The 23641-nt window shown below is 37.3% G+C and overlaps 4 protein-coding genes across 5 annotated transcripts; 2 read left to right on the top strand and 2 right to left on the bottom strand.

Annotated features, from left to right (window-relative positions):
- Positions 1 to 4109: 4109 nt before the first annotated feature.
- LOC126593863 (glycolipid transfer protein 1-like) lies at positions 4110 to 7292 on the bottom strand. Of its 2 annotated transcripts, XM_050260025.1 has the most exons (8): positions 7118 to 7292; positions 6713 to 6768; positions 6381 to 6505; positions 6095 to 6266; positions 5548 to 5678; positions 5139 to 5297; positions 4874 to 4931; positions 4110 to 4609 (listed from the first exon to the last, which is right to left on the bottom strand). In XM_050260025.1, the coding sequence occupies exons 3-8, from the start codon at positions 6500 to 6502 to the stop codon at positions 4556 to 4558; spliced, it is 696 nt and encodes a 231-aa protein (XP_050115982.1). In that variant the 5' UTR covers positions 6503 to 6505; positions 6713 to 6768; positions 7118 to 7292; the 3' UTR covers positions 4110 to 4555. The 2 variants fall into 2 exon arrangements, with proteins under 2 accessions (XP_050115982.1, XP_050115981.1); XM_050260024.1 differs by lacking the exons at positions 4110 to 4609; positions 4874 to 4931 and having other exon boundaries at positions 4946 to 5297; positions 5548 to 5636.
- Positions 7293 to 7449: 157 nt separating this feature from the next.
- LOC126593862 (uncharacterized) lies at positions 7450 to 14146 on the top strand. Its single transcript, XM_050260023.1, has 19 exons — positions 7450 to 7693; positions 7798 to 8726; positions 8827 to 8895; positions 8977 to 9175; positions 9850 to 9934; positions 10107 to 10175; positions 10295 to 10376; positions 10474 to 10533; positions 10639 to 10691; positions 10772 to 10950; positions 11432 to 11615; positions 11907 to 11964; positions 12068 to 12124; positions 12204 to 12449; positions 12845 to 12906; positions 13055 to 13111; positions 13204 to 13297; positions 13410 to 13550; positions 13731 to 14146. The coding sequence occupies exons 2-19, from the start codon at positions 7968 to 7970 to the stop codon at positions 13812 to 13814; spliced, it is 2538 nt and encodes an 845-aa protein (XP_050115980.1). The 5' UTR covers positions 7450 to 7693; positions 7798 to 7967; the 3' UTR covers positions 13815 to 14146.
- Positions 14147 to 15656: 1510 nt separating this feature from the next.
- Positions 15657 to 17056, top strand: LOC126591869 (organelle RRM domain-containing protein 2, mitochondrial-like). The gene is made up of 3 exons (XM_050257572.1): positions 15657 to 15872; positions 16509 to 16577; positions 16678 to 17056. Exons 1-3 carry the CDS (start codon positions 15755 to 15757, stop codon positions 16917 to 16919), a joined length of 429 nt encoding a protein of 142 aa, XP_050113529.1. The 5' UTR covers positions 15657 to 15754; the 3' UTR covers positions 16920 to 17056.
- A 4981-nt stretch (positions 17057 to 22037) lies between these two features.
- Positions 22038 to 22831, bottom strand: LOC126592234 (uncharacterized). The gene is made up of 2 exons (XM_050257956.1): positions 22690 to 22831; positions 22038 to 22591 (listed from the first exon to the last, which is right to left on the bottom strand). The coding sequence occupies exons 1-2, from the start codon at positions 22829 to 22831 to the stop codon at positions 22038 to 22040; spliced, it is 696 nt and encodes a 231-aa protein (XP_050113913.1).
- Positions 22832 to 23641: the final 810 nt, after the last annotated feature.

Raw genomic sequence — 23641 nt, 5'->3', positions numbered from 1 at the left:
GTTTGATCGAATTTAAATTATAATAGTAGACTTTATATCCCGAGACTTAAAAAATGTCTTACATATTTGCACAAAAAAAATGACAAATAATTAGAAAAAAATAATTAACAAAACTTTGATTGGACTCCTAGATAAAATATTTGCTGGGAATCCATGTGATTTGATGAAAAATATTATTGAGGTTCCATGGTCATTGGTTCGTGCATATGGTACTTGGAACCTTCGTCCTCATCTGTTTCAGATCGAGTTTTTCTTTTTCTTTTTTCTATTTTAAGGCAAGCAAGTTCGCTGCACCTAATCACCTTCATAGGTTATATAATGTCCATATTTTATGATAAATATTTATTTTTGTATGTTTTGCATTTTATTTTTTTTTCAAATTTTATATACAAGCATGGTTTTTTAAGTGTAAACATGCACTTATTTATATATTATATAATAAATTTATTTAAAAAATGCAAATCCGCCTAGCCCTTCTAGGCCTAGGTGCTAGGCGCCAACTCCCCGTCCGACTAGTAGCTAACGTCTTTTAGAACCATGGTATTGAATGACGAGTTTTTTTTTTCAATAGTATTAACAAATTAAATGTGTGTAATAATCATATATAATTGTAACACTACGTAATAACGTCACAATTAGGCCACAAAAGTTCTCCTCAGCCACTAGAAATTTGCCGACGCTACCATCAGTCCATCATCTTCAAATTACGGTTTAAAGGTTTAGGAAAGATGATCCCACATTTCATGCCTAAGCAAGGTTAAATTAAAAGTTAGGTTTCGTATGTGTTCTACGATAACTACAGGTGACAAAGCTTTGGTATCGGTCACAAAAGTCCTCGATGTACTTAAGATAGTGTCTGTAATTTAACTAGGTTTGTTTATATAACCCTTGGGCTTGTTTGTTATCAAAATGCTTCGATGTAATTAGTAGTATAACATTATAGTACAAGTTGTATTTTAATTCGGTTAGACCCTAACTTGGTATGCTTAAATTGTTCAACTAAAAGCTCATTCCCACACTGCATGTGTTTCCCCAACTTGGAAGGAGAAGAAAAAGAAAAAGATAATGAAGGATAGGGGTGCTTTTCGGACGGATTGGATTGGAAACAACATTTTCAATTTTCGTTTTAAAATTTTGGAATCGAATTGGATTGGATCACAATTTTTCAAATTCAAAATTTTTGAATCGGCGTAATCTTGGAAGTTTCAGAACATGGAAAATTCATATGATTTATGTGTTTTTGAATATTCACAAACTTTTTCGTACATGGAGCTTATTGTTCTTTCTCAATATATGGCATATGCTTATGTATAAACTCAATTATTTTTTTGGTATACTAGTATCCTTTGACCTGAAGTTCGAGCATTGTTCTGATGAGATTATCTCCTTATATGCACCTTTACTTTGACACGCGTATGCATTGCATGTGCCAAACGAGAACTTACGACAACAATTGTCATTTCCTGATCATGAAGACTTGATATAACCACTTCTTAAGTTGTATACACTCAATGAGGAATGTTGTGAATAATATTTTTTTAACTAGTACGACTGTGTAAACTAGAAGTAGGAATCTTATAGAATTTGGAAGATTTTTTCCTTGTATGACTTGTATTACTTATAGGGCAAGTAAAGCCCACCATGATTAAAATAAATAAAAAGACTAAACATGAAGAATTACACATATAACTCCTCAATCCCTTATCTCTTTCTCTCTTCTCTTTCTGGGCATATCTGTAGTCTCTCTTTTAGCAATTAGTTTCACAACATGCATATGATATGCAAGTGTTTTTTTTTTTTTTTTTTTTGCAACAAAGCAAGAAGAAACTATGCAGGCATTGAGTGGTGACCACTAAAAAATGCATGCAATTCGCAACAAGGTCCATTTACGAAATTCCTTGATCTCTGAATTTCAATTATTGCTTGTATAAAAAAGGGCCCACTAGTTGCAATAAACATATTTTGATATTTGTTGAAGAAATGATCGATGTTTATTATGTTGTCATTATATCATCGTTGTCTTGTCATCATGTCATTGTTGTATCATCGATATAAGATCAATACATTCCAAAGTGAGAAATATTGAAAAGGAAAACTATAGAAGAAAAGAACTGGCTAGTTTTTTTTTTTTTTTTTTTTTTTTGTCAAACAATAGATTTTGTTAGATTATATGTTAGATTAGTCACTGACGGAATTCGAACCCATACCGTCATGTAATGGCTCAATACCTTTTTACCATTGTGGTAAAGGGCCACTTGCAACTAGCTAGTTTTCTAGAAACGGAAAAAGAACAAAAGAATTCCTTAAAAAATCAACATGGTCCGCAGCCAAGCCATCTTGAAAGGAAAGAGGCCCACTTAGGTATCATGTATCGATCCAGTCTCCAGATCCCACTTAATTAAGGTATTATGCACCTGGCCCACACTCTATTTTCCTCATCTTTATCTTCCTTTTAAGAAAAGAAAAAAAAAATCCATCATTGGGGACAGTTATGTGTTTCTCTTTTTTGGGCTATGACAGTTAGGTGTAGGGCTGGAAAATTTTATCGAAAATTTCAAACCAAATAAAAAAAATCTTGATCTTATATTAAAAAATTTCTAAACTGATAACATTAAATTTTCGGGACTCCATATTGAATCAATCCCGAACCTTTCAGTATGGGAATCAAAAATACATATTCAATGGTTCAGGAATCCAAATCGAATAAAAATAAATATATATTTATTTTGGTTGCATGCATGTTAAATATTGAATTTAAGTAGTTTGATAATAGACTATATTAGAAATAGAAGTATGAAATTAAATAGTTTGAAACTTTGGAACGTCAATTTGACTTGGTATGAATGAATTGGTAATTGAATTAGTATGAATTTTCAAGTTAGTATAAGGTAAAAAACCTAAATTTCAATTGATATGAAATTGGGTAACAAAAATACAAGCCAAAAGCCTAAATTTTAGCACACAACCCAAAAATCTCATATTTCAACCTAAAATTCAAAATCTAGTTCAGATCTCTTTTGAAATACTGAAACATTTTGGAAATCCCAAAAATTTCAGTTCAGGATTGGTCTTCGAACTCTTGTCTTGAAAATTTTTAGTTTGGAATTCGGGATCCATTTTCGATTTAAGATGCCATACCGAACCACCCCATTTTTTGTAAACAAACGATATAATTAACACTAAGTGGGAGGGAGTTATGCTTAGCCTTACCTCATAATGAGTTAGCAATAATATAGTTCAAATTTCTGTTTAATGAGAATCGAAACCCCTCACTTACAAATGAAGAGAAATATCATAAACCATAGTTAGGTGTTTCGACCCCTCAAAAACTTTTTACACTCCCTCAAATGCCTCCACTTGGACCATACCATGGCTCAAATTCAATCAAACGCTGCACTCATAGTTGCTTCCGCGCACCACCAGGAGGATCCTCTTTGGATCTTCTTTTATAAGGATCTTGGGATCTTCAAATCGTTTCCTTTCATCATATATCGTGAGATCAGTTTTTTTCAAGTACTATTCATATTTAATTCAAAATAAGATATTTAAAATAATTTTTAACCGTACGATATACGATGAACGGACACGATTTGAAGATCGCTGTGATCTCATTCCGCGCACCAAACTCTTACAAGGTCAAAATTCCAGGGAAAATTGAAAAGGCGCGGGACTCGCGGTTCCAATTCCCATCACACGTGTCATCGACGTGACACTTCACAATGTTTATATGGGTCCCGATGGTTGTACGCCACGCGGCGCCATCCGGTTCGTCCAAAAAGTGGGCCCGTAAGCTTTATCCACCTGGCTTCTTGATTCTTCCAAAGAAACTCATTCGTCACCATTTTTTTAATTTATTTCTATTTTATTTTATTTAAAGAAAAAGAGAAATAATAATATTTGGGTGCGTTTGTTGCATCGGACTGTCTCGGACTGGACTAGCTGCAGGGACTAAGTTGGACTGGCTTAGACTAGACTAAGCTGGACTAGCTTAGTGAAGCGTTTGGTGCAGTATCGGACTAAGAAGCAGAATAACATAAATATGTGAAAAATGGATCTTTTTTTTTTTAACTAAAGAAAATATAATGCCTAAATAATGTTGAATACCACGCTGTGAAAAATTGTATCAATTGATAAATTTTACACCCAATGTTTGAAACTTGAAGGCCTACTTGAAAATAAATACAATAAATATTGCACCAAAAGCCATGTGTGAACATATATAAGATATTCTACAAGCAAATGTTACAATAAGAAATAAAACAATAAACTTGATGCAAAAATGTTGTTAAAGGATGTCTTCGGAAGTCTTGTTGTTATGAGCTGAATTGAGTCTCAAAACTAAGTGTATGGCATTCAAGATTCCCCAAGTTTAGCACAACAACAACTCCCGTCTCACATAATTCAGGAATGCTAATGAGTCATTTCCATGTAAACCAACAAAAGTCCTTGTTAAATACATAGAAAGTGAAAGCTTCACCTAGAACATCACCCATGTCTGCTACACGCAAGTCGTGGCCATCAACACCAACACTGAGAGCCACATGGGCATCGCCAGCTAGAACTCCTGTGACATCACCATTGCCTCCGATGAATATCTATACTGCAATCTCTATGCAAAGCCAAAATTGGATAGAGTGAGAACACTAGCATGCATTCAAACTTAATAAACAAAACATACGACCTGACTTCACATGCATAATAACCATAAGATGTTCTGAGCATACAGATGCAAAGAGTTTAGATTAGCATTGCCATGTCCAAGCTGGACAATGCAAAGCGTTCTAATTAAGGCAAAATTACAAAAGTAGAAAGTATGAGACTCAAAGCAGAAAATGAAAGGGAAAAGGGAAAATACATGAAAATAACATCTTACCACTACACAAGTACGGATGTCAAAAGTAACAAGATACACAGCATTTCCAAATTCAGCTGCATCAAGCCCAGAACCAAATCATAAAGCTCATATTGTACAAATAAATAACAAATGGTCATGTAGCTTTATGCTTAACAATCGTTATAAACGCCAAGTCTCAGGTGTGTGCCTTCTTGAAAACTTAAAAAAAGGTTCAAAGCTTGGAATCAAACAAATTAAAGCCACTATTCACGGGATGAAATAAATGAGAGAAATGAATGAAGCTATAATAGGCAAAATCTTATTGCACGATTCCAAGAAATGCTTCGTCATAATCTCTTTTGATTCAGACTTGACACTCTCCAATTCTTCCAAAGCAGGAGCAAACATAGTCTTCCCCATCTTTCTTTGTTTTGGGTATGTACTTGGTACCTTTGCTACAAGGCTAGCACGAAATAACTTAAAATCATCTATTCCAGCCTATCTCAAAAGTGTAAAGTTCATGAGCAAATATTTTAACATTTTACAATAACAAATGATTTAATAATTCATTGCCTCTTTTTTCTATTTTAAACTTCCCCTTTCTTCAGAGAACCTCGACACGGAAGGAAGGATTTATTGGCTCCTACCAGCTGAGAAAGGATTATTAAGAGTAAGGAGCCTAGTAAATTATGCAACTGAAAAAAATAACTTACCAAAAACTCGTGATTCTGTTTAAGTAGAGGAGTAAAGAAGTGCAAAATTTCTCCATGTCTCCCATGACATCACCATTGCCTCCGATCACCTTCAACAACAAGTCTTTTTCGGGAGCATATTTGCTTCCAAGCTATCATTCCAGTGAACAATTAAGTTAATTTTTCTAACCAATAAAATTTCACTTAAGAGAGTAGTAAAACAATAAATCATAGAGAACAACCAATGATAAGTTGCTGGGAGTTTTCCGAAATTTCCTCTGTTGAAGCAGTAAGACTATACTAAGAAGCAAGGCATTTCTCGAACATGGGAAAACACAGAAATGCTTTCGTGTTTAATAAGTGTAATAGCTTCATGCTTTCATATGAGTTCTGTACTATATACTAAAAAGAAAGAAAACTAGTTTGAGTATATGGAGAACATGGAAATACACTAAAGTGTTGCCGGGCGAAGTAATTACAAAGCAACTAGGCAAAGCCGGCAACTTGCAGAATATAATTGTCACTAGTGAAGCATAGAAATAGGACATTCAAAGGGAAAGATTAGTACGAATAATCCTAGGTCACCAAATAAATGAAGGGGAATCAAAGTCAGTATAATTTTTTCATCATGCCATTTTATCAGGGTCTTGGCATAGGCATTATAAACAGCTCGAATCGTAACCCAATCTAGAGGATGCTCCCGTAAGTTCCGAAATAGCTCTACCAAAAAATCCATGTATCTGAAAATAAATCAAGAGTAGTATGAAAAATGTGATGTATCGCATTTTGACAAAGTGCAGAGGTGGTTCTAAAGCCAAAAGAAAATAATCTGAGTTTATGATTCTATCGTGTACCTTGTGAGCCAAACAAGAGAAACGGAGGTACTCTTGAAAAGAGTATTTGTTTTGACATCATGGTTCACCAAACTGTACAAGTATTCGAACTTGGAAGGATTGGATTGATATATTCTTTCCATTGGCTACACACAGGAAAAAGTGCAGAGAGTGAGTATAATAACATGCATTCAAACTCAAGAAACAAAATATATATCATATGTATATAGATTATACCCACAAGACAAAGACAAAGACGAGCCGATTTTCTCCATAATGACAAAAGCAAGCATAAGGTAGTAAAAACTTGCAGCGAAAATAAAAGGAGAAAATAAATGAAAATAGCATCTCACCACTGCACAAGCAAAGATGGATGTCCTAACACGATTCAAAGGTTCTTCAAATTGAACTGGATCAAGGCAAGAACCAAAGTCAGGAAGTTGATCGATGTTATACATATAAAAAATCACATGGGTATGTAGCAGCAAGCAACGAGGTTCAACACTTCAAATGAAAGTTACACACACACACACACACTAATCATTGGGGTTACCAGCACTACCCCGACCCGTCAAAAACCCAAGCCAAACAACTAGAAGGTATATATAAGCATAACAACTAGAAGGATTATACGAGGAATCAATCATAACCCATTAATAATTTCGAACCCAAACCAACAAAATCAATCAGAACCCAATAATGATTTCACAATCTACAAAACAAAATCATAGAAATAGGTCATCGAATTTGGAATTTACCAGATGAAGATGAGCAGGACCAGCGAGAAGGACCAGCGAGGAGGACCGGAGAGGAGGACGACCAAGAATGAGGAGCGAGCAACACTCTCGAAGACAGGCTTAGCAATCCCGTGAGAATTGGGGGTTCTCGCTAAGAACGTTTAGAGAAGGGGTTAGTCGGAGCGAGTACCGGCTAATCCCATTAAACTTAATCCCCGCACCAAACAAACACTGGACTATAGTCCAGTCCAGTCCAATGAAACTTAGTGAGCCCAAACAAACACACCCTTTGTGTCTTATGGACTACATCTGTCCCTCAAAAGTTGAATCTGGGGCGCGAGGCAAGCTTTTCATTTCGCTATTTTTGCCGCTCTGCATGTTTTCACACTTTTCTTAAAACCCTTATCGCATCCCGCGCTATTTCCTCTTCAGAGATCTCACTCCACACAAACAACCCAGATTTATTTTTTTTGAATTTCAGATCCGCATCTTACCGAATTCGATTCGAAATCGCTTTGGATCTCCGAGCTCCTCTTTCTTCTATCGGATTTCCAAGTCCTGTTCGATTCGAATTTTTCAGATTTGAAGTACCACAAGGTATTAAATTTAACTCCTTTTCGAATCTTTTCCTAAACTGATGGTTCCAATGTTTTTGTTTTCATTTTTGTGGTTTGGTTTTGATTCGATTACTTGTTTTTAAGGATAAAAACTGTTTTCGAATTCTGAGCGAAAAACTGTGATTCGTGATTCGAGCTCGGTGAATTAGGATTCGTTTTTGGAATTGGGTTTCTGATTGAATGCTGTCTCAGTCTCAAAGTGTTGGTTTTTGGGGATTTGTCGAATTTGGATTTTGGAGTGGAGTTGTAGTTGGATGGGAGAAGAGGCAATTTGTGTGGGGAAATTGAGAGATGGGGAAGTGGAAACAGAAAACTTCCCGAGAACTGAACTGAAGCGGGAGCACGAGTGTCTCGAAGATAATAGCGGGGCAGACAGGTTTCCAAACAAGAAGCAAGTGAAGGAGCATTCCAATGAGGATATAAGATCGGAAGTATCAAACCCCGTTGTGTCTCCGAAAGAGAATAGCTCCACTTTTCAGGACATTACTAGCCAACCTGCGGAATTGGTAAATAGTAGCGGAACAGAGTGTGGTGAAGTTGAGTCCTCATGTTCGGGGAATTCGGGTGCAGAGGAGACTTTGAGCAATGGACAGTGTACCGAGAAAGATAATTGTCAAATTGAGAACGAGACGAATGGTGATGTATTGACCTCTCGTGTTGTGGTAGAAATTCCTAAGCTTGCCAGTTCATCTGGGATTCGCAAGATTACGTTCAAGTTCAGCAAGAAAAAGGAGAATCAGACTGCGAGTAATCAAGACCTTTCACATGGAGGTTCACACGAGGAGCCCGGAATGGACTTTCAAGCGATGCCTGGTACAAGTAGGGAGTTTCCAGCTAGTTCATATTGGAGGCAATGCGCTGAAACCGGCAACTTTCATCCTTGTGCGCTTAATTCAAAGTTGGAAAGTTCTAACTACGTAGTTCCGAGCAGCTATCCTTCAAATGTTAAGAAGCTATTGTCTACTGGTATTCTTGATGGAGCTCGAGTGACGTATGTTTCCTCCCCGCCAAAGGTATTTTATCAAACATATATTTTCTTCTGGGTTGGATATAATATGTGCTTGCAGTATGAATATTTATTTTCTATGGAGGTTCTAATATAAATTTTGGCAGATAGAGCTACATGGAATTATAAGTGGCGGTGGTTATTTGTGCGGCTGCTCATCATGCAATTTCACCAGGGCAAGTATACTCACTGTTTACATTGTTTTAGAGTTTAAGTGCAATATTGCTTATAGCTGATTGATTCAATGCAATGAGCAGGTACTCAGTGCATATGAGTTTGAGCAGCATGCTGGTGTCAAGACTCGGCATCCTAATAATCACATATACATGGAGAATGGGAGGGCAGTTTATAGCATCATACAAGAACTGAAGACTGCTCCGCTAAGCAGTCTGGATGAAGTGATAAAGGATATTGCTGGTTCTGCTCTCAATGAAGAGTCCTTCCGGGTTTGGAAAGGTAATAGCAACAAGCTTCTTAGTTTTTTTTTTCCCTTCCAGAAATTGTTCTTTTCTCAATAAGCCTTTTAAAAAAGCCCTTCCCTTAATAATCGAGCCAATGCTTGACTCTAACACATAGGATTTATGGACATGCGGTAGCCCAAATAACATCAGACGACATCCAGACCCACTTAGGTAGGATCCCAAGTAGGCACAACAAGATGATGATTATGATTTGTATATTTGTTTTGGATGGGAACTATTTTATGGAATTGAAGGGGGATGGGAAGGAAAGTGAACGAGGAAGGAAGGGGAGGGCTTGTCAGAAGAAAACTTCGTTGCTTGGTTTGAGCTTGATTCCAATTCATGTTTAATTTCACCATCATTTTTCTTAACTTCCCTGGACAAATACCATATATCTCAGATCTAGAAAATCTGCCATTGATGAAGCTCATTTGTCATGTGCATGATGAGATTTTGAGGGTAGTGTAATCTAGACAGATGAAAGTTGGCTAAAGATATCGCAATTTGATAAATTTTGCGTTTTAAAATGCTTATGTTGGAAGACCGAAAATGCTAAGGGAACAGTGATCGAGGAAAGGAAACGAAATTGTGTCCGGCTGATATATAAATTATGTTAATGTATTATTAAGACCCCAATGTTCCTTTTTCGATATATAAAACATTCTGCAGAAACTCTTAATCGAAGTGATGGAATGGCTGAAGTGGAGAAAAGACATCGTGTGAAGCTCCCTAAATTGCATCATCCAATTCCCAGGTAATAAACATAACACATGGTAATTTTTTTTTCTATACACTGAATATATGTCCATCATTAAATTTGTTAGATTAATTTAACGGTGATTGAACTTCATTTATTTACTGGCTAATGGAAAACTGAAACATGCAGTCTTTTGCATGAGAAAACTGAAACTGTATCTGCTGTGCAGACCAAGCTTCCACAATCCGTATGCAGCTATGTACCAGAAGAAAACTGCTGAAGGTGGCAATAGGAAAAGGTTTGCATCATCCCTTCCCCTCCTTTTCCTTTTGTGATTCTTTGTGAGGAGTTTTTTATAAGATGCTGCTCAATAATGGGTGAGATTTGTTTGATTGGGAAATTATTGTTGGTTGACAGGGATAATGATCTCCACCGGTTACTATTTATGCCAAATGGACTTCCAGATGGAGCTAAATTGGCATACTATGTCAAGGGGCAGGTAATTTATGGATATAATTATCATGGTAATGCTGTTTTCATGTGTGGATGCCTGTAACTTCTGATCTTTAAATGATTTGATGCTGTGGTATTCCCAGAGATTACTTAGTGGCTATAAGCAGGGAAATGGGATAGTCTGTAATTGCTGCGACAAAGAGGTAAATACTGAGCTGCACATACCACATCAAATTTGAGTCCTGTATATTGGTCTAGCCCCTCCTTCCCTTTTTTCTCATGTCAATTTACTCTTTATGTCAAAACAGATAAGCCCTTCACAGTTTGAAGCTCATGCTGGAATGGCTGCAAGGCGTCAACCGTGAGTAGCTTTTAAAGAGCTCTGGCTGCTGTTCTAGTTGTTTAGTGTGTCATGTGTAGATAATTTATTTCATTTTGCAGCTACCGTCACATCTATATTTCCAATGGACTGACGCTTCACGATATAGCCATGTCATTGGCCAATGGCCAAAACCTGACAATTGGTGGCAGTGATGGCAATGATGATATGTGCGCTGTATGTGGACATGATACAGGGGATATGATTTTCTGTGATGGATGCCCTGGTGCTTATCATTCAGGTTGATATTGTTTCTAATTTTTGGTACTTGAATTTAGTTTGTGGATGTATACATTTGCTTTGTCTTCTTAAGGCTTGCTCATCAACTTTTAAGATCACATTTGATACATTCTGTTTTGTTCTTTCCCCAGTTTAACTGAATATTTAAGTGATTTGATGAATGATTTTTGTTCCTCATCACTCCTCATGCTTTTGTAGTGCTATTGAATTGAAATTACCGAACAATTTAATGGTTTGATGAATTTTTTTTTTGTTCCACATCACTGTCTTCTCAATCGAATGATAGGATGTATTCTCCCCACAGCTAATATTACTCATGCTTCAAAAAAATAAACTGATATTTCAATTCTTTTGTTGGGAAACAAAGTCATCTTATATATTGATCAGGTTGTTAAGAATTTTAATATCCCTATGAGTCAATCAAGTTAGTAGTTGTTAGGTGTTTCATTTTATTTTGGGTCTAACCTTTGTTTATATTGCAGCTTGTTTGGATTTACCACGGGTTCCTCAAGGTGATTGGCATTGTCCAGATTGTAGAGATAAGTTTGAACCTGGTAAAAAAGCTGCTGCTGGGGAATCTTCAAATTTTGGAAGACCTATTGTAATACGGTTGACACGGGTCTTCAATGCACCTGAGTATGAAATTGGTGGCTGCGTTGTTTGCAGGTTGGTTCCTCTTGTGTATTAATTCCATTCATTTCTTGTATGCATTTTAAGTAGCCTGAAGTGAATGAAGGTTTTAATTAAGTCGGTTGAATTTTTTTAGTCTCTCACATCATGGTCAACATTTATGGCTACAAACTGTTTTGTTGGAAATGTGGTACCCTGGTTTCTACGCAATTTCTTTGCAATATTTTTATATAATTTCTCTTGAGGACTTGCGAAATAATTCCTTCACTTGATGTTTGCCATTTGGTTATAACTCATAGGTGCTAACATATTATTTTGTATTTTTAGGAGCCATGATTTCAGTGCGGCTTTATTTGATGAACGAACTGTTATAATCTGTGATCAGGTATGACTTGCATTTTCATTCTTTTGATCACATACAACGAGAGTTGTCAAAATTTCTCTCTTTAGTTGTCATCGTTTTATTCTTACCCTTGATTCTTGTTCAGTGTGAGAAGGAGTTCCATGTTGGCTGCTTACGGAACAGTGGATTATGTGACTTAAAAGTATGTTCTGAACCTTGTGGTGGTTAAATTTTTTATATTTCTGGGATGCTAATTTATATTTTTTGCTGTCTTACTGCAGGAACTCCCCAAAGATAAATGGTTTTGTTGTGATGACTGTAACAGGATTCATGCAGCTTTACAGAATTTAGTACTCAGTGAAGCAGAGCATGTTCCAGCTCCATTATCAGATACAATAATCCGGAAGCATGCAGACAGAGGCATATTTATTGATGGAATGGCGGATGTCCAATGGCGAGTTTTCAGTGGAAAGAGGCGCTATCCGGAACACCTACCCTTCCTTTCAAGGGCTGCTGCTATTTTTCGAGTAAGTACATATATGTGCGTTGGAATTGTTACCCTTATTCTTTCATGCTCATTTAATGCCTTTCAACGTATGACACTGAACTTGGACTTTGGTGTTTTATTCTTTCCCAATTGTATGTTTAAAATTCACAAAGAAATAGAATTTACTTTTAGAACTGGTAAGTTATGTTTCAGTCATCAAAACTTATACAGGACAAATATATTGAGGGAATGGCTTCTCTCGTATGTCACTTGGCGTTCTAGATTAGGCTTCCTATTTATGTATTTTTCTGTCACTTCGTAGTTGTCAATTGTGTATCTTTCATACGTTGTCACTTCAAATTGGTTGTGCGGGCAAATTTATATGGAATAGTTATCGATGTTGTCACCTTCAAATTGATTGTGCTCAATTGGCAGGAGTGCTTTGACCCTATTGTTGCACAGTCTGGTCGTGACTTGATCCCTGTCATGGTATATGGGTAAGTGGTGGTTTTTAATTTGTTCCCCTGTTTTTTAGTTATTTGTTGCTTCTTGGAATTATGTATTTTTGTGTAGCGTTTGTTCATCCAATACAATTTCTCTGACAAAAATATTATTGAATCAATTATTTTTTCTGGCATTTTTCAGGAGAAATATTTCAGGTCAAGAGTTTGGAGGCATGTACTGTGTAGTTTTAATAGTGGGGTACGTTGCTCCTCCGGTGTTAGTACGAATTCTAGTACTTGATGGTTTTGTCACACCATTTTACACTAGTAATAATTTTCGTTTATGTACAGGTCTGTTGTTGTATCTGCTGGTCTCCTTAGGGTTTTTGGTCGGGAGGTTGCTGAGCTTCCTATTGTTGCTACTAGTAGAGAACATCAAGGAAAAGTAAGTTGGATTTAGAATCTGCTAGCGTTTATCTGATAATACTACAGTTTTCTTTTCTATGAAAATCACCGGTTTTTTGAAGTTTGACCTCATTGTTTCTTGGTGTTTGTAGGGTTATTTCCAAGCATTATTTTCATGCATAGAGAGGTTACTTATTTCCCTGAAAGTGGAAAAACTGGTTCTCCCCGCAGCTGAGGAAGCTGAGTCAATCTGGACGAGGAAATTAGGATTTAGAAAGATGCGAGACGAGCAGGTAAGTGAATACAGTTACTTGAATTGCATATATTATCTGCAGATGGTACGCAGTTACAGAGAATTTGATTTTTCTAACTAGGTATTATAAGGCGGGCTGTTCTTGTTTTCAATCTTCTTGATGTTAGCAGCTAGTGAATGTTAACAATCCCTAACCGCTTGAACTTCTCTTATTTGCCAGTTATCGAAATACATGAGGGAAGTGCAGTTGACAATTTTCAGGGGGACGTCAATGCTAGAAAAGGTGGTGAAGTTGACGGATTGACAACTCGTCAATTTTCCGTGATGTTCGAAGTTAGATTTAGTTTTATCTTTTTTCGCGCTTCACTTGTCATGTAATATCGTTACTGATTCACCTCTCCAATAAGCAGCAGTTTGAGGATTTTTTTTAAAGACAAATATTATTGGAGAAACTGGAATTCGAGAGTAAAAGGAGGAAGATGAGTAAGAAGAAAGTACGTAAAAAGAGAAGAAAAAGAAGTGCATGCTGACCTTTTATCCTGCATGCATCCCACGTTTTTATTTGGTTACCGTATGACGATGATGTTTCACATTTTTCATTTGTGTTCACTTTGAATTGTCACTTTGCTTCTACCACTTTGGGATTTAGTACTATGGACGGTAACTCAGGGTGCGTTTGGTACGTGGGACGGGACGGGACGGGACGGAACGGGACGAGGCGTTCCGTCCCGCGTTTGGTGCGCCAAAAATGGGTGGAACGGGCTGTTCCACGGAACAGATTTTGGGTGTTTTTGCGTCCCACCTCCCCCTGGAACGGGTTTGTTCCACGTCTGTGGAACACAATGTTTTACTATTTTAAGACAAATATACCCCATGTCTTTTTCAAAAATTACACCTTCGTTCCGTCCCGTCCCGTCTCGTTCTGTTCCGTTCCGTCTGCGTACCAAACGCACCCTCATGTAACATAAAATATGAATATGTGAAATGTTCTCGAATAAAACCGGTTGCAAAGCCGGTAGTTATGCTGGAGGTTTTGTCTGAAAATCCCACCTGTAACAGTGCTCGATGTGGTGGAGTTCCATGCTGCTAGAAAGTGTGCAGCTGGCTTTGGAGAAGGGATGGTCGAATGTTTGTACTTAAAAGTTACTCCCTTCATGTTGGAAGAGGATCCTTTTCAGATTCATTTTGTGGGAATCTCAGGGATTTTTATGTCTTAATCGTTTATCGTACATTATACGGTTAGTTTTTATTAGATATTGTTTGTGTTTGATTTTGAATAAAAAAAAGTCAAATGATTTCTGATCGCATGATACACGATAAATGGTTGAAATGTGGGGATCCCTAGAAAATGGATCTGGATGGAATCCAATTCCCTTCAGGTTGTGAACTCTTTGGGCAGCCTCCGCGGTGATGGCTTTGGCTGGGTTTAGAGGCGGTGACTTTCGAGCTTGCTTGCAAAATTTGGATAAATTGTTTGTCATATTCATAGAACCACTAATTTTGTGATGCATAAAATGGCTAAGTTGACTTTTGTTTTAGATCTTGATTCGTATTGATTTGGGAAGTCTCATGATATTATTTAGAACCATATTTTTCAAGACTGTAATTCTTTATAATCCTATCAATAAAGTTACTATCATTTCGTCTCAAAAAATAGAACCTGTTCACAAACATATAATAAATAAATAATTCAAGGACGTTAAACAGATAATTAAGGGGCAATAAATCATGATAGAATTATTGTTTATTTAGTGTTTCCAATTATATTTTTATTAAAAATTAGTGTTCGGTATTTGTTTATATTTTTTAAAATTATTTAAGATTTATTTGATGCTAGATTAGGCTACAATTTTATTCCACAAAAACCATGAAACTAATTAGAAATGTAATTGGTGACTCCAGTATTACATTCCCATAAACTTTTATGTCGAGAAATTCTAAAGTACGGACGACCGAACCATGTGACCATCCGACCCTCTAAACTTCCACTATGTCTGATCGGGGACATATTCGGAACTTTATTAAATTTGTGAGTCGTGACATTCACTTTTGTGGAAAAATCCAAATTGGGCCAAGCCCGGTCGGGCCTATTGGTTTTGGACAAAGAGTAGAAGCTTCTGGAACTCTGCTCCCACCCGACCCGAACCTGATATTTTTCTCTGCTCATTAAACCCTAAACCCCCAAAATCCCCCAACTCTGCCATCACACACTGTCCGTTGAAGTCGGATCACCTCAAAATTCAAATGGCGTTCATTTCCACCTTCCAACGCGTCCTCGGCGGATCTTCCTCCGCTCTCCACTCCCAATTCGCCGCCATTCGTCACAACTCAACTCTCACATCCCCCAGGCTATTCATCAGCTGTATGTTTCGATCTCACCCACTCCGTTATTTTCTTTCTGTTCTTCACTGTGTGCGAAATTCAATCGAATCCTGCAGAAACCCATGCTTTGTTTTCATTTCTTTGCATTGAAAATTCTTTCTTTTTCACTTATTTTGTCAAAGGTTGAATCTTTTTTGGGAACTTGGCTAAATTGATCAGAAATCAAATCCCACTCGCTGAAATTAAATATCGACGACCTGTCGATGAAACATTGACACATTACGATCAATGGCTGTGGTTTCCACCCAGATTATGCGAGTTTATATAATTGGTGCTCCTTTTTGTATAATTTGGTGCTCCTTTAGACTTTTTGTGTATGTTTGTTGTGGTCTATAAGCGATTAGGCCTTTTTGTAATTGCATATTCTTGTGCCTCAATCTGTGTTTATTTGTTGTTATTTTTTAATTTAATAACAAGGGTTCAATCCAATAATTTCGAATATTTTGACTAATTGATCGAAAAGAAAACAGAACAAATATGGCTGTAAATATGCCATCTGTTTACCGAAGAACTGTTGAGCTCCTGAGGAGACTACATTACCATTTGCAGAATCTTGAAGACGCGAATATTTTGAATCTTGAATCATTACTATTGTTTCGTTATTTGCAATGAGCAGGTCTTTCGAGATTAACAACAGACGAAAAGCTTAAAGAGGCATTTTCCCCATTTGGACAGATTGTAGATGGTAAAAAGTCGTTTCTGGCTTGTTCATTTGCTCTCCTAAGTCCTAACAACCTTAATTACAATGCTTTAACCCGAACGCATTGCATTTGTTGGCCATGCAGCTAAGGTGGTCATGGATAGGGTGTCTCAAAGATCAAAGGGGTTCGGTTTCATCACTTACGCATCAGTTGAAGAAGCTGAGAAAGCTAGAGAAGGAATGAATGCCAAGTTCTTGGATGGGTGGGTTATTTTCGTCGACCCTGCCAAGCCTAGGGAGCCTAGATATGCCCCTCCACCGCAAGCATCGCAAGACCCTTCGGAAACCGGCTTCAGATCAAACAAGACGATTGGATGGTGTGGATGATGACTGCATAAGTTGCTTGGGTTTAATCTCATTGTGATGAAAAGGAGGGTAGTTTCAACACTAATCTCTCTCTGGTTATTTGTATTGAGAAATATGAAACACTTGAATTATTTAAACACGGTTATCCATGCTTTAAATTTCCTTCTCTTAACCTTTCTGGCACATTTTACCCATGGAACTTACATTGAAACCACAGCAAGTGGCCCAGTGGTAAGTTGGCGGGCTGCAGCTCCCCAATAAACAAAAAAATATGTGAGGTTCCGGATTCGATGCTCCGAGCTGGTGAGTTTACTTGACTGTGATCACGGGAAACGTGAAATTTCCCATAGCTCTTCCAGGTCGGGAATGAGTGAATAACCATGACTTACCACTAGTTGATTCCCCTTTTGAAAAAGAAGAAAAAAAACTTACACTGATTCTGTTAAACCATGCACTTCGAAAATTTGATTTTTTTTTTTCAGTTTTTAATCTTAAGGGTGATATTTGTTAGGCACGAATGGTGGAACACCGTGATCTTGCTGCACCACTGTTTAGCTTTGACAAATTATTAAAACAGAATGTTTCCCTACGAAGATATCCACCGATATGGATTTTGAGGAGTGTTTTTCTTTACAAACCCGAGTTGATTATTTTTTATCAAAAAAAACAAAAAAAAAAACCCGAGTTGATTATTTTTTATCAAAAAAAACAAAAAAAAAAACCCGAGTTGATTATTTTTTTCATGATAAAGAGTAAACCTTGACTACTTGGGTTGTTAGAAAGCAAGTAATAGTTTGTAACATAACCGTGAAAAAATTATCACAATAAGATGCTTGTAAAAGAAAAGCATAAGAACATTAACCGAACCTTAAAGTTGTGAACATTACCATTAATTGTAGTACTAAGAGGCAACACTTTCATTATCTTGTCTTTGAACTTGTTATATGTGGCATTGACGGTAGTACTCACACGCAAGACAGGGCAATACTTGGCTACTCACTATGGAGTACACAAAATAGTGACTCTTTGAAGTGGTGTAAATAGGACACCTGTTAAAGTTTAAGTTATATAAAACATGTAACCAAACAACGGTAACAACTCATACAAACATCGCCCTCACCATGGCTTGAAGATCGGGATTATGACCACACAACAGAAGATTGAAGGGAGATTTAACGAAAAACCTACGGTTCTGTTCATTTTAATGAAAAACCACATTTTTACACTAAAAAGTCAAATCTGGTACTATTTATTTTGTAAAGATACCAACAGATACAGAGAAGATGTATTCTTGCAGAAGAAGAAATAGGTATACGAAGAGAGAGAAAGAAAGTTTTAGACAGAGAAGATGCTTTTTTATTTCTTGACTTTTTCATATGTTTACAATGATGGTTATGTAGAGTATATATCTAACTAGATTGCTTACTTTCTAAGCTATTACAAAGATTACATGATGACTACACTTGTTACTATTACAACCACACGATCACAAGTTGTTAAGCTTGCTTTGTATACTGTTATCATCCCCCCTCAATCACAGGAGGAGGTTTGCTCAACCTGAGATTGTTACAATGTGTCCTAAACAATGGAGTAGACAATCCCTTGGTAAGAATATCGGCAAATTGTTCATTGGAAGAAACAAACTGAAGTTGAAGGAACTTCTTGGCAACCCTTTCTCAAACAAAATGAATATCAACTTCAATGTGCTTTGTCCGTTGGTGCATAACTGGATTATAAGCCAAGGCTATAGCAGAAAGATTGTCACATAAAAGAGTGGCTGGACATGAGACATCAATCCGAATAAACTTCAGAAGTTGAGTGATCCAGTCAATCTCTGCAGCTGTGGATGAAAGTGCTCGGTACTCAGCTTCAGTTGAGGACTTAGAAACGGTATTTTGTTTCTTGGATGACCAAGAGATGGGACTAGACCCTAAATAGACCACCAAACCTGTAGTAGACCGTCTGTCATTTGGATCCCCAGCCTAGTCAGCATCACTGAATGCAGTTAAACATAATCCTTTTTGCTTAGTTGAACACCATAATCCATTGTGCCTTTCAGATATCTAAGGATTCTCTTCACAGCTATAAAATGAGATTCCATGGGACAGTGCATAAACTGACACACTTGATGCATAGAGAAAGCAATGTCGGGTATTGTAAATGTAAGATATTGCAGAGCACCCACCACATTTCGATACAATGCTGGATCATGAAAGGGTTTTCCATCATCTTTAAGTAACCTGGTATAAGGCAGACAAGAGTATTACACGGTTTTGAAAGACCCATACAGTCTTGTGAAGCAAATCTGAAACATACTTAAACTGTGAAAGGAATAATCTAGTAGAATGATGAGTAATTTGGATCCCTAAGAAGTAATGGAGGGGTCCCAAATCTTTAATATCAAATTCTTGAGCTAAAGCCTGTATAACATCAGTAATAGCTGCAGTAGTACTGCCTGTGATGATTATGTCATCCATATATAGCAAGAGAATGACCACAAAATGTCCAACATGTTTCACAAACAAGGAGGAGTCTGAATATGTTGTAAGAAAACCCAGAGAAGGCAAAAAATTGGTAAACCTCTCATTCCAAGTCCTTGGGGCTTGTTTCAAGCCATATAGGGATTTATGTAACTTACAAACATGAGAGGGTTGGTGAGAGTTGACAAAACCTGGAGGTTGAGACATATAAACCTCTTCTTGTAAAATGCCATGAAGAAAGGCATTCTTCACATCAAGTTGCCCCAAAGACCAACCAAAATGTGCAACTAAAGCCAAAACTAACCTCACAGTTGTGGTTTAACAACTGGACTAAAAGTCTCCCCATAGTCAATACCCTCTTCTTGATTGAAGCCTTTGGCAACAAGTCTTGCCTTATATCTAGAAATGTTCCCATCTGCATCTCTTTTAATCTTGAAGACCCACTTACACCCTACCAAATTCTTGTTTGCAGGAAGAGGAACTAAGGACCAAGTTCCTTGAGAATGTAAAGCTGAGAGCTTTTCTTTCATAGCTGCACTCCATACTGAGGATTTAAGAGCAGGCTTGTATGTTGAAGGTTCCACCTGAGTGAAATCAAGAGGATTGTCCTCTCCAATTGTTGAGAGAAAAACTTTAGGCTTGAAGATGCCACTTTTGGATCTTGTCTGCATGGCATGTGTATTCATAGGTTAGAGAGAATGAACCACTTGCAAACTCTCAGGTTGAAACTCGGAAGAAAACTCAGTGTGATCATGATGATTAGATCCAGAGGATAATTCTGCAGCCACAGGGGAATAAGGTAGAATAGACTGTGTTGGTGTTGCAGTAATGGATTCAGGGTATGGTGAGTTAAGAATAGACTCAAGTGTAGGTGAGTTAAAGGCAGATGAGATGGAGACAACCTAATTATCATGTGTAACATAAGGCATTGAAATAGACGGAGGAAAAGATGAGGAATTTGAGATTTTGGAAGACAACATGGCATAAGGAAATTCACTCTCATAAAAAATAACATGCCTAGATATATACATCTTTTGTTGACTCACTTCATAGCATATGTAGCCCTTGTATCTAGAAGCATAGCCTAAAAAGACACATTTTGTTGTTTTAGGTTGCAACTTGGTGTTATTGTAAGGTTTTAACAGTGGGAAACAAGAGCAACCAAATACCCGAAGATGATTGATAGCTGGTACATCTTTAAACAACAATCAAATGGAGATTTGTTGTGTAAAATAGGTGTTGGCATTCTGGTAATAAGGTAGACAGCAACTTGGCATGCAAAAGACCAGAATTTTGGAGGCAATGAGGTAGTTTGCAAAAGGGTTATGGTTGTTTCAACAATATGCCTATGCTTCCTTTTAGCTAGGCCATTTTGTTCAAGGGTGTATGGACATGAAAGTTGGTGTTTAATACCCTTGGTCACAAGAAACTGTTGAAATGACTTGCTAATATATTCACCTCCCCCATCACTTTGTAAGGTTTTAACAGAAAGAGCAAAGTGATTTAACACAAAATTGTAAAAGGCAATGAAAGTGGAACAAACATCACTTTTATTGATGAGAGGAAAGAGCCAACAATGTCTAGTACATTCATCAATGAATGTCACATAGTATCTAAAACCCTCCACAGAATTACAAGGGGAAAGACCCCATACATCACTATGAACAATATCAAAATGATGTATGGACTTAGAGACAAAGTCACCAAATGGCAATTTACAAAATTTCCCTTCTAGACAAAAGTGACACATCTCAGACTTATGATCAGGTAGATCAGATACATTGCATTTTCTTAAAATTGCAAATACTATAGAATTGGATGGGTGGCCTAATCTATTATGCCATAGACTTGAAGATACATGTTGTCCAATGAAAGCAGCTTGTACTCTGGGTAAGGAAGAATGATATGAAACTGGTAGGGGAATAGGGTATAATCCATTACTGCAATGTCCCTTGAAGAGAATCCTCCTTGTGGCTTTGTCCTGGATCCAAAAACAGAAAGCATCATATATTAACCAGCAGTTATTATCCAGACACAATTTATGCATGGATAACAAATTCTGAGTTAGTTTAGGCACATATAGAACTGAATTAAGATGCAGTGGTTTGAAAGGTGTATGTAGAGTTGATGAACCAATGTGGGAGATTGATAAACCTGCACCACCACCCGTTGTTTGAATTGTCTCATTGGAAGGAAATGGAGAAGCCAATGACAACTGATTTAGGTCAGCAGTCATGTGAGATGTAGCCCCAGAATCTGTGAGCCAAATTTGTTGAGGAGGAGCATTAGGAACAGAAGATGGAGTAGCAACATGCATAGCTAACACTTGCTGAGTTTGTAGGTTGGCATTTCGAAAATGACAGAAATGAGCACTGTGATTCCTTTTTCCACAGATTTGACAGCCTTCGGGAATAGAGTTCTCAGTATTTCGAAACCGGCAAGTAACAGCTAGATGTCCAAATTTTCCACAAATTTGACATGGAGTCTGGAAAAATCCTTGTGCCTTTGGTGGAGAGGTACCAAGAATACCAGGAGCATTGTTATGAAAAGAACCAGGCTTTGCATTACCAAACCAGGAATTGTAGTGATACTTGCCTTTACCCTTGTTGTTGTTGTAAGTAGATTTAGAACCAGACCCATTGGACTGATAAAAGCTTCCCTAAGAACTATATGAACCGCCATTTGAGGAAGAACCATTGCTGGAGTAATGAGGACGAGTCGAATTGGACTCAAAGTGCGGAGGCTTAGACGCAGCAGACAAATTGCTAGCTACCATTGCAGATAGGAAAGGAGTAACAGGAACATTAGCAAGCATTGCTTCCTCAACAAGCAATTGTGAGCGAAGATTCTTCATAGAGATAACATTCTCCCTACCTCTAATAATAGACCTCAATGTATTGTATTCAGAAGACAGACCATTAAGAGTTAAAATCACAATATCATCATCAGCAAATAGAACTCCAACCGCAGCCAAGTAATTACAAGCTTCTTTAATTCGTTGAAGATATAAGGAAATAGAATATGTACCTTTCTTAATATTCTGCAACTTAGATTTCATCTGAAAGATTGTGGCCCGAGTAACAATAGAAAATTGTTCTTTAAGACGCACCCACAAGTCTCGAGCACTAGTGCTACCGATAGCACACGAAATCACAGTAGGAGATAATGTGGCCGTGATGAGTTGCATGAGAGCCCGATCACGCATTTCCAAATCTTAAAAGCATCATTGTTATGCAAGTCACTGGAAGACTCAATTGAATCGCTATGATTCGCAGGACAAGGGTTTGTACCATCCTCAAACCCCATAATACCATGGCTTTCGAGAAAAAGCTCCATCTGAAAATGCCATGTGAGGTAATTGGAATCATCAAGTTTCACAGAAATAGAGGATGAAACTGATGAGATAAGAGAGGTAATAGGAGATTGAAGAATTTGCAATTGCGTAGTCACCATGATCCAATATGAATCAAGAATTCAAAGAAAATTTCACTGAGACAAAAGATCAAACACCTGGTGTGCACTATTACAACCATCGAGAACCATAGGAGAATAGGGGAATGAGAACCCTAAAAAGATCGAGAAATGAAAGAGATAGAGCGGAAGTAGAAGAACCAATATCAATTAACCTTCAAGCACGAAGCTTTTCTGGCGAATGATACCATGTAAAGATACCAACAGATACAGAGAAGATGTATTCTTGCATAAGAAGAAATAGGTATACGAAGAGAGAGAAAGAGAGTTTTAGGCAGAGAAGATGCTTTTTTATTTCTTGACTTTTTCATATGTTTACAATGATGGTTATGTACAGTATATATCTAACTAGATTGCTTACTTTCTAAGCTATTACAAAGATTACATGATGACTACACTTGTCACTATTACAACCACACGATCACAAGCTGTTAAGCTTGCTTTGTATACTGTTATCACATTTTACCTTTTATTTTGTCCTTATCATTAAAACTCAAAATTTTCAAGTCATTTTCATTAGTTTTCCTAAGATTGAAATCAAGGGCGTCCATCGGGAAGCAGCAGGTTAAGGCCGGTGGGGAATAACAACGTCCATCGCGGGAGGCCGTCTATTCGCAGTTGCCGAAAAAATTAGAATCGGAGGCGGTTGCCAGAGAAGCGAGGGATTAGAGGTGGTTGTTGGAAAATAAATGGAATTAGTGTTGGGGTTGTCGAAAAGAAACGATCAGAGCGGATGCAGAAGAGATGGGTTTATGGTGAGGAAGATGAGGGATGTTTGTGTATGAGCATATC

The sequence above is a fragment of the Malus sylvestris genome, chromosome 12 (genome assembly GCF_916048215.2).
Source record: "Malus sylvestris chromosome 12, drMalSylv7.2, whole genome shotgun sequence".
In the NCBI taxonomy this organism is placed as follows: Eukaryota; Viridiplantae; Streptophyta; class Magnoliopsida; order Rosales; family Rosaceae; genus Malus; species Malus sylvestris.
This window is presented reverse-complemented; position numbering and strand designations above follow the sequence as displayed.

Coding starts and splice junctions, on each gene's coding strand:
- LOC126593863 (XM_050260025.1), bottom strand. CDS start 6,502: ATGGAAAGAATATATCAATCCAATCCTTCCAAGTTCGAATACTTGTAC. Junction 5,679..6,094: donor TTGGTGACCTAGGATTATTC/GTACTAATCTTT, acceptor CTGGAATGATAG/CTTGGAAGCAAATATGCTCC. Junction 5,298..5,547: donor AACAGAATCACGAGTTTTTG/GTAAGTTATTTT, acceptor ATTTCGTGCTAG/CCTTGTAGCAAAGGTACCAA.
- LOC126593862 (XM_050260023.1), top strand. CDS start 7,968: ATGGGAGAAGAGGCAATTTGTGTGGGGAAATTGAGAGATGGGGAAGTG. Junction 10,377..10,473: donor CATACTATGTCAAGGGGCAG/GTAATTTATGGA, acceptor TGGTATTCCCAG/AGATTACTTAGTGGCTATAA. Junction 13,551..13,730: donor GAAAGATGCGAGACGAGCAG/GTAAGTGAATAC, acceptor CTTATTTGCCAG/TTATCGAAATACATGAGGGA.
- LOC126591869 (XM_050257572.1), top strand. CDS start 15,755: ATGGCGTTCATTTCCACCTTCCAACGCGTCCTCGGCGGATCTTCCTCC. Junction 15,873..16,508: donor CCCCAGGCTATTCATCAGCT/GTATGTTTCGAT, acceptor TGCAATGAGCAG/GTCTTTCGAGATTAACAACA. Junction 16,578..16,677: donor ATTTGGACAGATTGTAGATG/GTAAAAAGTCGT, acceptor TTGGCCATGCAG/CTAAGGTGGTCATGGATAGG.
- LOC126592234 (XM_050257956.1), bottom strand. CDS start 22,831: ATGGTGACTACGCAATTGCAAATTCTTCAATCTCCTATTACCTCTCTT. Junction 22,592..22,689: donor GCTTTTTCTCGAAAGCCATG/GTATTATGGGGT, acceptor GATGCTTTTAAG/ATTTGGAAATGCGTGATCGG.